We start from the raw sequence: 13,142 nt of genomic DNA on the forward strand, positions 1-13,142 counted from the left end.
TGAAAAGACCAGGACGGTGAAATGATCGATGATCATTATTGTAGGCTGAATCCTGTCGGGTATTCCTGTACAAGTGAGTAGAGGCAAATCTAAAATCTGTGATGATCAAAAGGCCAAGAAGAAAACCAATTCGGCTGACACGAATCCGGTGAGGCCTCTTTCAATGAAGAAATATTGTCGAACAGGAATGCTATCCTCCCAACATAAATTTGAACTCTTTTTTACCAAGAATACAATAACCGCTACCAACACAAACGAGATTTGGATTCTTGAACAAAGACAAGCACCCCTCCCCCTTCTTTATAGAGAGGGAGTGGCAGTTGTGGGAGGCCCAATTGGACCCCCTATTAAGGGGGAAAGCTTATTGGGCTTCCCCTTAAAAGGGATCTTTAGGGGGAGTAGAAGCCCAATATGGATTTCTTCCCCCCCCAAAGATGGCCACTAATCACAATTAAAATAAAAACATGCAGGAGGGGCCTCCTGACAATCCAAAGATTATGAAAAAGAAAATTATATAAAGACATGCCATGAAGCAAGACGACAATGCCGCTTTTCAAACCTGATAGTGGAAGTGTGGGTTCTTCACATTGGCTCGGACTCCACGAGGTGGCTGGTGACAGGTCGGGGCTCGATCAACTGGATGGTCCTCCATCAGGTAATGCATTGTAAAATGCTGAATAATGGTTTCTTGATATTCCGCTACCTCTCTGAAGGGCTTGATCACTTCAACGTTGGTGTACCCCTTCCTCGTATCTGGAAGGAATAAAATCCCATCATGACCCTTCATTCATATTTCATAAGTCCTTGCTTCACCCAAGGCAATGATGTTTGTAATAGAATGATTCGTAATTTGAAAGAATCCAACCATAAGTAACCTTTGGTGCTTTATATGTAAAGATCATTCACACAAGCACAAATTTAGTCCACATGATTCAGTGTTTGGTATGATACGATTCTTCCATTCATACATATCAATTTACTGAAGTGTATACTCAAAGGTTACTCATCATATGAGTCAGACATGGTTTAACGATGATAATCATAAAAGGGATATAATCAATTTTCACTCTATGACCGCAGAATTTAATACCCTTTTCATTATGATCCAAAAAACTATGGGGCTGATATGGCTAGAAATTTAGCATTGATTGGTCCTTTTATTCTTCATCGAATTAACATGGGTCAACAAAATTCAAACTATGTAATTAATTTCTCAAAGTATGGGTTATTTTGATATATTCTGCCAATCTGATAAAATAGGGATTTTTTTCTTCTTTAAATCTTTGACCTCCATCTAGTAGCGAACAAGTGTATACTTTTTAGTATCTTGCATATTCAGATAGAAAAACGAATATCAAAATTGTGAATTTCATTTGAGAATATATAATTTTATTTACATGTTGTATAAGAGTTATCAGATAGTTTGTAATGTTTCAATACACATGGTAAATATTTAATAAAATGAATGAAGAAGTTGTAATTTCAATACATCCTTTTACTAGTTTTTATAGTTGTAAGAAAACTTTGGAAATTTCAAGCATAATAACTTATTGTCAGGATGTAATTTAAACTTTCCTCACATATGCATACTCTAGTTACAATGTCCTTAAACAGCAAAAAAATATTTCACGCCATCGATACATCATAGGTTTCATTGTGTTTTTAATGGCAATGAAAAATTTGGATCTTGGAAAGCATCCTGGATCATTGAATAGATAACAACCAGATGAGAAATTAAGTAAAATTTAAAAGTAACACAGTTACATTGTTGTCACATGAACTACAATGCCAGGTGTCATCTTACATTATTCATACTCATATTACCAAATTTGGATTTCTCGAACACTCTTGCGTAAGATTCAGGGAAATAAAAATGACAATTTCAGACTACCTGTAAAGTAATAAGATGGAATTGGATATTGTATACAAAGATCAGGGCAAAAATCTATGAATTGATGACCGTTAATGTTGTTTTTACATGTATTTAATAAGACACAACCAAGGAAAGTATGCCTTCAGTCTATGGTGTTAGTTGAATAAATGACTATCCTATCTCATATCAACACTAAAAGTTGATAAGTTGACTTCTTTGATGAAATTTTGCCTCTCCATTCGCCATTTTCACATATAGAATGGAAAATTTTTATTTTAATAAATATTTTCATTAAAAAATTAAAAATAGAAAAAAACTTCCACAACACAACAAGCATATGTAGGGTTAGTCTCATTATAAAATAGTCAAATAAAATCAAATCATTAGCTACATAATTACCAATATATCTCATAACATATTGATTGATTAAACAGGACTTGGGGTTCAACATATCATATAAGCTTATGATGAAACAAACATATTTATCGATCTTCTAACTACTAAGGTGATAAGAAAAAATCACAGGAATTAGGTATTAAAAGAGAATCTTGCTCCAGATATACATTATATTGGAAAATTTTATCCATTTTCAATTTTATAGGAATTATAGTAAATGAAAATTCAACTAGAAACACTAAAAAAGATTATGTCAAGCATCAATATACAAAAGCATAGATTGAAAAGATTCTTTTAGGTTTATAGGATTGTCTGGAGTCTTCTAATACTGGAAAAGAACAACACTGTTAACAAAGATCTAACTTAATCTTGTCCCTGATTTGCCTGAGGTAGCTGTAGGTGTTAGTGTAACAACTGGGAAATAACTGCATCGAGCAGTGTGCACGAGTGATGAAATGCAAACTGACATTCCAAGCAATATTTTTTTAATCTTTCTAGAGTAAACGTTAGATGTGGGCTTAAAAGTGTTGGAAATGTAGGGATACAGTGATCCTATAAAATACCTAACTAGAATTTGTAAAAGACATAAAATTATGCCCCGTTATTTCTTATCATTCTCTGGACAGAATATTGTGAATTCTCTTCTCTGAATACCACAAAATTTAGAAATTGTAAAGCAGAAAAAAGATTCATTAAGGCATCGAATTATAAACATGGACGCAGTACAGGGATCAGAAACAGAGGTGGGGCAACAGAAGTTAAAAAAATAAATCCCAATGTTGTTTGCAGTTAGATATAATTAATGAGCATTGCAAAAGGGTACGGCTTCAAATGTGGCCTAGATATATGCTTTTGTTTGTCATGTTTTTTGTTAGGATTTTATCCTTTTTTTAATGATAGGTTGCTTACTGTGATTTAAAGTTCAACATGTCTTCCATTTGTATTCAATATTTAATATTTTCTTTACTTGACTTTTGTAAAATCAAATAAAATAGTAATAGTAATTGGATATTCTAAGTTGGTATACCATATTTTGAGGATTATAATGACAGTAGAAGATGATGATATCTGGATAAACTTTAGAAAATACCTTAGAAAACTATGTATTACATAAGCTTATTAAAGTTTCAAACTTTTATTTCAATGTTAGTTTTAAGATTTTAAGTAATGTTAAATTATTTTGTATTAAATCAAAGGACAAATATGAAAAAAGAAGGAAAATAAGGATAAAGTACGTCAGGAATTTAGTCAATATTTATGTCATGATAAAAATGATACAGATGTTTAGAAGATTTTAAGGAATGTTTTATATGAAATTATATTCCACAAAAATAGGTGTTATATATTTGCTTGTAATTTGGGAGAAGATGGTTTAAGGCAACCTCAATAAAATGACTGAAAATTCTGATTACCACTTGACAGCATGAGTTTGATATGTTGAATGGTATATATCTACCTGAGTAGGAATCTAGTATAGGCCCCATATGGCGTTCTTTTTTTCTTCTTCTCCAATTCAACCTATTTCAAACTATATGTTATATATAGGAGACCCTTCGAAACTGCTCGACCTAATAAAAGTAATACACTACTCCGGCATACAATCTATTGTATCAGACCTCACAAATAAAATAAAACATATATAGAAATGAAGTTTCAAAATATGATAGGTAATGTTTTTAGCGCCTAAGTGTGAGACAAAAAACACCTGTCCAAGGACTTGGTCTTCGAAGACACCCAGTCCATTCCTTAAATTGAGCTTTTGCCCCCACATCTCTCTATAGACCCATTCAAGACTAAAGCTCTAAAATAACTGACTCGAGGTTGATTACCCAACAACTCTCTGTCTGAAAGTTAAATATTCACATGAAAGTTTCAATCTTTACTGTTGACATGCTTAATAAATAGCAAATCTCCAAGATTGATGTCCGACTCTGATTTCCCATTCATTTTCTGAAGGTCAACGTGCAATGGTAGGCTCGAATCCTGCGGCAATAACTCGGAACAGTCGACGATGATGAAAGAATGAAGAGGATAGAAGGCCACCATTTCTAACGAGTTTCTGCGGCTGGAACTTACTTATGGTCATTGAGCACTTTTTAATGAAAAACAAATGGCCGGGGAAAACCTTCGTCTTTTGCGTGTTGTCATTGTCATTGGAAACCACACATGCCAAAAAAACAAAGGGAATGGTCCCACATTAACAGTCCATGATGAACTCTCCCTCCTACTATATAAAACCAGATTTGTGTCAACCTTAGACGTTATCCTCAGCCAAATTAAAAGTTATTCCTGAAATTTATACTCTAGGATATTCTTACCGCGCGTTCGTCATGCATTGGTCTCTATAGTCAAGTGGATGCCAGCCTGTCCGGATTTCAAGAATTCCACTAAAACAATGAGGAAGGAGCAGAACTTAAAAATCATAGAGGTCACACATATGAAACTAAAAATACAAAGGCTAACCAGTGATTTTTTTTATAAAAAGTCTAATATTAGTTTTGAGGTATTTATAGAAACGTTTGGGACTTTTTAACTCTTTAGCGTTTCCTTATTTTTGTCTGAATTTGCCTCTAAGGAAAGTAATAAAAGTTACATGCCTCCTTTGATCAAACTCTCATCTTCATTCATTCCTAATAAAAATTACATACCTTCTTTGTAAGACCCACCCAGGATGGTGTTTGGAGTGAAAGGATACTTATATGTCCTCATCATTCTCCTAGTGAATTTGATTATCGAGAAGGAGCATAGGAGAAGGAGAATAGAGAGGGAGAGCGAGAGGGAGAGATGGAGATAGAGAACGAGAGAGAGAGTGAGAGAGAGAGATGGAGAGAGAGAGCGAGAGAGAGAGAGTGAGAGAGAGAGAGAGAGAGATGGAGAGAGAGAGTGAGAGAGAGATGGAGAGAGAGAGCGAGAGAGAGAGAGTGAGAGAGAGAGAGGGAGGGAGAGAGATGGAGGGAGAGAGCGAGAGAGAGAGAGAGGGAGTGAGAGTGAGAGAGAGAGATGGAGAGAGAGGGAGAGAGAGGGAGAGAGAGAGTGAGAGAGAGAGATGGACAGAGAGAGCGAGAGAGAGAGAGAGAAAAAAAGAGAGAGAGAGAGAGTGAGAGAGAGATGGAGAGAGAGAGAGAGAATGAGTATGACAGAGCGAGTGTGATACAGCCTGCGATACTGTTTCGACTATCGTTCATTCAAGACGATCGTGGTTGACGGAAAGCCTTGATTTTGTTATCAATTACCCTATGATTTAATGCTCAATTGGTCCCATGGAAAACGTCAAAACGGGAAGAACTTAAAAAAGTTAAGCGTGCATGGCTGAATGCGTGACTGTTCATGCGCATGTGCATCCCCCAAATTTGTCCCACACGCAAAGGACTCGTAACAATATTCAATGGAAATAATATAAAAGATATGTCCGGTTAGAATGGCCAGCGTGATCTAGTATTAATGGCGTCAAAACATGCTGTTTTCTCATATTTATTCAAGTTCAACAATCAGCATTGGCATTATATCTCTCCCGCCCTCCCTCCCTCTTTCATCTTTTCTTTTCGTCGGTCTCTGAATATTGGATGATTTTGGCGACTATGCGCGACAGAACAGTTTTGTTGCTCCAATTGACCTAAATTTTGTCATTCGTCTATGCCACTTCCGTATAAAATTCACTCATATTTAGGGCAATGACACCAAGGAAGGCACTTGTTCTGTCATACCTGAGAAACGTACGTTTTCTAAACTGTGGGATCTTGCAGTTTCTCAGCTTTCTGTCCCATCCTGCCATGGAACTAGTTTCGAGGGATCCAGTTTCCGTCGGAGCTAACTGGTGCCAACTGGGTCGAGCTAGGCACCCGGTTTATTCCCTTAGTAATTAAATTTCTATCGCTCAAATATTTGGAGCAGTCTTAGAAGGTAAATGACACAGGGCTACGTTAATTTGTGTAATTAAAAAAAAGACAAAGGGCCAAAAGGAACTAGAAAAGTAGTCCGAAAGTAAGACATTCGGAGAGACGAGAGCATAATTAATCAGTTCTTCTTGATTTCCCATGATTATTGTGAAGACCCCATTAACAGCTAGATAAATTATTCGGTGGCTAATCGTTGCCTCGTGGGAAAGTGGAACTGTTAATCATACCATAAATGCCATTTCCTAAGATCATTAACTCATTTGATGTACACTCCTATAAAAAAATGTAATTTCCAGAAAACAATCCTAAATGTAATTATATTTTAGACTTAATTAATCAAAATAGCCACCCAAGTGATTTGTGTGGGTTGTTGAAAGGCAGTAAGTCGCATTCATATAATTCAGGTGGTATTAGTTCTAACGTCGTTCTTTCAAGACATACAGGATGACCAGCTTGACCGTTCAACGATTAATATTGAACTTTACTAAGCGAGAACTAAGGGACAAAACTGGAATATGCTCGAGATTGTTGGCGACAAGTAACTATATTCTGCCTATAGACACCATCCTGTATCCCCCGTCGAGTGTCTAACGGAAGTAGAGTCATCTTTCTCTCCTTTGACGTCTTTAGTTATCCCTTCCCTCGTCGTTGACAACTGACTGAAAGATCGCTTCTAGGTAGCGTAGACCGTGAGCTTACTACAGTTGACATTTTTTGCGTTGGCCATGGATGATTGTGTTCAGATGTATAGGTGATAACCAGCATTGTAGGGTCTGACCGACTTTTCTCCACTTGCTTTCGAGCTGAGCATTGTTTGGAGCTGCTGCACCTGTAATAACCCCTGCATCGAAATGATTCTCCGCCGTCAAAAGATTTCGTCGAGAAAACTCTCTGCGCTAGTTTCATACGAACTCAGAAATCAATGTTCCGTCGGAAAACTCTCTATTGTGTTTATGCCCCGATTTATAAAATTAAATAATAGATCAGTCTTACCCTGGAATAATTTTCTGATTTAGCTATCTGCAAAACTGTAAACTTATTTCGGGGTTACTGCTGAAAACTATATTTGTCAATCCATGTGCCACTGATAACGTTCAAGAATGAAGCCATATGTCTGGTGTTTCCTACGAAACGTGTTGTAATACATACTCAATAACCATGTGCAAAACATAATTACCTTGGATAAGGTGAACCCTTAATGGGCTTCTGACCATACTTTCTCCATGCCCAGAGGTCTGGAGGGATCACATCTCCGCCTGGCTTACCGCTGCCAGCTTCTAGTGCAGGGACGCAGACGACTCTTCTTGTATGGCTTTTCCTGCGAGAGTATTAGATTCATGTCTGCTCACCATTTAGGGCTAAGCTCGCCACAAATAGAATACATCGATGTGATGAATTTCAATAAATACTTTAGGAAAATGAACTACAATTATTTACCAGATCCTTCGGAGTTTCAACAAATAATAGATAATGGATTTTACGAAACTGTATGTCTGATAGCTCGCGAAGCAAACCATGCTGGTGCAAATGAATTTATGTTTAAACCATATCAAGTGCGATGTGTCCTTCAAACCCTTGGTAAAAGTCGCAGAATTAGAGACATGTAGATCATTTGACAGTTTGGCGAACCAAAATGGAGGGAATAAGATCGAACCTCTTTCTGATCTTTCTTTCATTCTTTTTAATAAAAATCCATCGACATCAATAGTAGTCGACGAGATACTCATTCCGGGCTGATAACATTATCCAGTTTTGGAAGAAACATAGAACTACGGTAAAATGAATACTGGGAAAATTAAATTAGAAATCCAGGTGAAGACCTTCTACAGTCCGGACTTCCAGGCGATAAAGATGAGATCTGAAGTTCTCCATGCTCGAGTGGAGTGCTCTCCATCACACCGCTGACGAGGAGCACGGGTGCCGATGCAGAAGCAAAAGAATAATTTTGAGGATGCCTAATAAAAATTGACAATTAACGTCGTCGCCAATTCGTAGAAGAAGATGGTCACGAACATGAAGATAGTATGCGATTTATCATACTGCTATGCCAATCCTTGTTTTGCCAGAATAATTCAGTGAGTAAAAGATTAGCGTCCAAAGAAACATAGAATCATAAAAGTAAATATGTGAAAATTAAATTAAAAGACTAGGTGAAGACCTTTTCCAGTCTGGACTTCCAGGCGATAACGATGAGATCTGAAGTCCTCCATGGTCGACCAGAGAGCTCCCCATCACATCGCTGACAAAGATCGAGGGTGCAGAAGCAGAAGCAAAAGAAGAATTTGGATGAAGCCTAGAAAAAATTTCACCATCGATTTCCGCCATCGTTTCTGAGGGGCCGATAAGACTGTTATCGCCCGCAAGATCCGACGAAAAGGGGATTAGAAGGCTTGAGAATCGGTCCCCAAAAGGGTCATCGGCTTCGTCCGAAGTTCTGTGTACGACACGTGGGGAATATCTATTTGCAGAGCCGCTTCTCCCATGGCCGACAACGTCCCCGAGATCGCCCGTGCCAGCGGTGGTCTTCTCCCAAAGGCTACCGCACAGGTCCTCCATGGAAGAGCTTCTGAGACCGACTAATAAGTTCTTAAGTGCAAGGTGATGGATTGGAAATCATCGGATCGAAACAAGACCTCGAGCTTAGAAATGCCGTTTCTTCGAAAACTTGTGCGAAGTAATCAACTCTCTTGGTCTTGTCTATATAGGAGCAAAGACGGAGCATGAAATAATATAAGAAAAATATCGTAGACCTATTGCAGGAACCAATGAAGGGTAACGTCAGCTGAGCGTGTATCCTGACCCAGCACACTGTTGAACAAGGAGTTGTGTTTATTTTATTGGGGGGTTATTTTAATATATTGTGTTAGATTTGTTTTACCGCTTCGTTCGTTCTCCTACATTCTACCCTCACTCATTTTGTTTCTCTCACATCATCCCCGAAGTATGTTTAGTTTCCTCTCTCCATCTATTGCGCTGGTAAGACCACGTAAAAGCTTGACCTGAGAAGTTCTTAAATCGTGAATGGAGTACTCTTTATTTTTCTATCCATATCATCTTTCGGGACACAGAAAGCACAAGAGATTCATGTATGCTTAATCTTTTTTGACTAACACCGTTGACATTCCATTCGCTTCTCGGCTTTACATTCTTTAATATTACCTACCCAACGACCAATGTAAGAGGAGAATGCTTTTCCCCAAGGGACAACCTCCTTCAGGTGATCGTTGGTGAGAGAATGAGAGAGGGCGGATGGGGAGCGACAAAGAGAGTGTATGGCATATAGAAAGAGAGAGGGCAAGTAAAAGAGGGACGGTAAGCGAGACAAAGAGATAAACATACAAGGAGACAAAGTTTGTATTTGTGTAATTGTGTTAGAGATAGAGACGGAGGACAAGAGATAAAGGTAAATAAAGCCTTACAAAAGCGGGATGTGAGAGCGCAAGCGAGAGGGAGAGGTAGAGAGTGGTGGGATAGGGGGAGAGGAGAAAAAGCCGGTTTGGAACTGTTCCCCCATGTCGTAATTACCTCAACAGCGCTCTGTATGTTATCTTTGAGGGACGACCATAACTGCCTGAAGAAAGTACCCTTTACGCTATAGAGAAGCAGAGTGCATTAAGTATAAGAAATGCGCAACTCTTCGCTCGGAGGCATATAAAAAATGGGGACAGCGAGGATAGGCTTACTTTTTCTTTCCATTACTATTTTCTGAGGAAAGACATACTCATCCTGCTTTTAGGTCCTTTCAGACTATAATAATATTTAGCAAAGATAAAAGAATGACTCTTATTCTAAGAAACGATATAAGTACATTGTCAACTACTGATTATCTGTTAAATGTAGTACAGAAACAAATTCCGCCAAGAAACCTATGCGGTTGTTCGAAGGAAAAATTTTCCAATATATGTTGATAAAGATTGCTACTTGAACGATGGCCAAAAGATTAATTTATGCAATAAATAGTTGCTGTCTTGGACTAAAATCAATTCCGACAGACCCTTTCAAACGTAGCAGATAAATTCTTGAATTTAATCAAAGAATTTAAAGCTCGAGTAATCCCTCATCGTGGCCATCATATTTATTCTAATAGACATTCTAAAGTAAGCAGACACAGTGCACCCGACTTATCTGCCTAAAATAATATATTGGGCTGAAATAAACGAGACATTGAAATTAACAGTAAAATACAGATTGAACAAATAAAAAGTAAACTACCATGATAAGAAATCGTTTCAGGTTCTTAAAATTATATACTACAGTGTTATTATTAATTTCAACGCAGAGTATGAAACTTTTTATAAAGATTATCATATACAAATGATCGTATATCATTGACAATCTAACGCAGGCAGATACAGTGCTGGCTTGCGGTCTGAAATATCAGGAAAGATAATCCATAACATATCAGCTGTGCAATCAATTTAAGGCACTTTCATTAAGTGATGATACAATGAGAAGTATCTGAAATATCAGGAAAAAAAGATTCTTGACTTGAAAAAGAGTTAAGGTTGACAAGTTAACCTAGGATTAAGCTGGATGACAATTTTATAAATTCAATAAATATTAACATCATCTACGAATACCCCTGTATTTCAATCATGAGTAAATTTATGTTATTCATCTGATCATATTATTGTCAGGATTTCTAATGCACATTTATTTAAAAATGCTTTACCCAGTAAATAATAAAATCACATTAATACTTTATGGAAGCACTGACGCATCAAATGTGCACAATAATATCACAATTAAATTTTTACAAAAACTTCAATCTCAAATGTGCAAAATTAAACTGTTGTTAAAACCAGTTATCTGACAGACTGTAACAAGGAGATTTCACTAGCCGAGTCAAATAGCATTCAGAAGAATTATTTTGACTAAGTTAATTAAATCTTTTAAGTAAATGTTTTTCTTAATGTATCAGATCAATGTTTAGTCTAAGGTATTTAAAATTTAATTCTAAAACATTTATAGTTCTCCACGGATATTGGTAAAACTATGTGGAACCACATTTTGTTGTGGACGAGTTTTCACTTCTATCGTGAAACAGAACTTTGTTTCTGTTATTTAAGACAATAAATATGGAATATTTAATTTATCACGAGCATACTGATTTGTGAAATAAATAATTAATGTATTATAACTATTTTAAAATTATAACTATTTTGTTTTTTAGAATTGGCAAGTCCATAAACACTATTATCTTTTACAGCATTTACCAATATTGATTGAAAACCATTAGTAATTTTTCAAAGAGTGAACTATGAACATTAGTTTTTGAGTTCATATTTGAAAAAATCATAGGTCACCTTTATAAACATATACTAGGAATGGACCTTTTGGCTCTTTAAGTCTTATAAGTCTCCTGGGTAGTTGTACTCAATAGGATGAACATCTTAAATGAAATAAAAATATAGACATTCATAATTTGTGTAATGGGTAAAAAGGGTTAAAATTTTGAGGAAAAAATACGGGATATTAATGGGTCTATGACGGGAAAAGATATCTACATCTTTTATTTAACTCCCATAACTATGCAGTTCTCTTTATTAACAATAATAACAAATGACTATAAACATTGGGATTGGCAGAAACTTTAAAATCAAGTAGGAATTCAATACGATGAGCCAAAGAATAAAATATTTTTTGTGTGTACTCAAGTAGTACACAAGTTTAAATATACTTAATAAAACCAATAAAATCCATGATTAAATGTATATGTCGTACAAATTATAAAAATGATCTCTTTATATTAGGTATTGATGTATGATATGGCAAGTACTTATGAGGATTATTTTATTTGTTTTGGTGTTATTTAATAAGGGAATAAGTCTACCAACAGTCTCCTGATCTATATAGGAGCTCGAGTTTTTGAAACAGGGACATAGATGTTGAGTTGTTCTTCGAGGATAAAGAGTGTTGTTTAGGGAGCGCGTCATCACCCTAATAAGTGGTTATCATTGAGCTATTTAGATGGATATGGCAACCAAGCCAAAGCATAAATTTACCTGTCAAACCACAGAATGAAATTCCACTTAATAGCAAAATAATACAGAATAAATGAGTATAAGCATTGGAAAATGTAACATAATATTTCATAAATAAGGGGATGTCCATTAACCATGAATGTGGGGTAATTATTTTTAAGTTGACAGAAAAAGCTACAAGGAACCAAAAATAGATTAGTATTTCTGATAATAAAGCAGAGAACTGGTTGGCAAATGTTCATGCCCCTTATCACAATCAAGTTTTTACGCAGAAAAAACTATAGAATAAATACATATTTGATGAAAAAAGTTGATAAGTGACGAAACATGATTTATTGATAAAACTATATATCTAAATATAACTTCCATGATTTATCCAAATGGTAAGGCTTGAATCCGCATGACAAACAAATTCAGATAACTTCCATCTAGTTTTCTAATACTTAAGAATTTAATTGAGTTTGTGTTCAATTTCATACATGATATTAAAAGAAAAGCTGCATTGTGCTTTCACATAATTCTTGTTATAGGCATTCATAGAGTTAGATGTGCTTTCCTGTCGCTAAAGGAACCATGCATGTCTGGTAGTTATTTGTGAATCGATAGAAAATCAATAGAACCCAAAATATAATTGTGTTTAGTGATACGGTTAAATACTGTTTTGCTAATGTTGACAATTTTAAGGTACGTTGGTTGAATCCAAATAAACTTTAAGTAAACTTTAATAAAACTTGTTGAACCCTATGCACTACATATAATAAACGTTTTAACTAAATACAGAACTCCGCCCCACAAATGCATGAAATAAATAATTTGAATTCCAAAAATCCTTGTCATGAACAAAATAACTCAGCGAGCAAACGATCCTATTTCACTGCTATTCATTGATAACATCATGAAAATGAAAATTTTGGTATATCAAGGTAGGGATATGTCCTTTAAGTAAAACACATCTTATTGAAGCTCTATGAGCTCTGTGCCTCATTTGAATAT

The 13,142-nt window shown here is 35.9% G+C and overlaps 1 protein-coding gene across 3 annotated transcripts; it reads right to left on the reverse strand.

Annotated features, from left to right (window-relative positions):
* Positions 1-6,357: 6,357 nt before the first annotated feature.
* Positions 6,358-8,813, reverse strand: LOC144707698 (uncharacterized). Of its 3 annotated transcripts, none has more exons than XM_078580914.1 (4): positions 8,324-8,813; positions 7,986-8,066; positions 7,343-7,483; positions 6,358-7,006 (listed from the first exon to the last, which is right to left on the reverse strand). In XM_078580914.1, the coding sequence occupies exons 1-4, from the start codon at positions 8,719-8,721 to the stop codon at positions 6,796-6,798; spliced, it is 831 nt and encodes a 276-aa protein (XP_078437040.1). In that variant the 5' UTR covers positions 8,722-8,813; the 3' UTR covers positions 6,358-6,795. The 3 variants fall into 3 exon arrangements, with proteins under 3 accessions (XP_078437040.1, XP_078437039.1, XP_078437041.1); XM_078580913.1 differs by having other exon boundaries at positions 7,986-8,120; XM_078580915.1 differs by lacking the exon at positions 7,986-8,066.
* Between the last annotated feature and the right edge of the window lie 4,329 nt (positions 8,814-13,142).

This window comes from Wolffia australiana, chromosome 9 (genome assembly GCF_029677425.1).
Source record: "Wolffia australiana isolate 7733 chromosome 9, ASM2967742v1".
Taxonomy (NCBI): Eukaryota; Viridiplantae; Streptophyta; class Magnoliopsida; order Alismatales; family Araceae; genus Wolffia; species Wolffia australiana.

Coding starts and splice junctions, on each gene's coding strand:
- LOC144707698 (XM_078580913.1), bottom strand. CDS start 8,721: ATGGAGGACCTGTGCGGTAGCCTTTGGGAGAAGACCACCGCTGGCACG. Junction 8,121..8,323: donor GGAAGTCCAGACTGGAAAAG/GTCTTCACCTAG, acceptor AATTTTTATTAG/GCATCCTCAAAATTATTCTT. Junction 7,007..7,342: donor AAGGGTTCACCTTATCCAAG/GTAATTATGTTT, acceptor ATTTCGATGCAG/GGGTTATTACAGGTGCAGCA.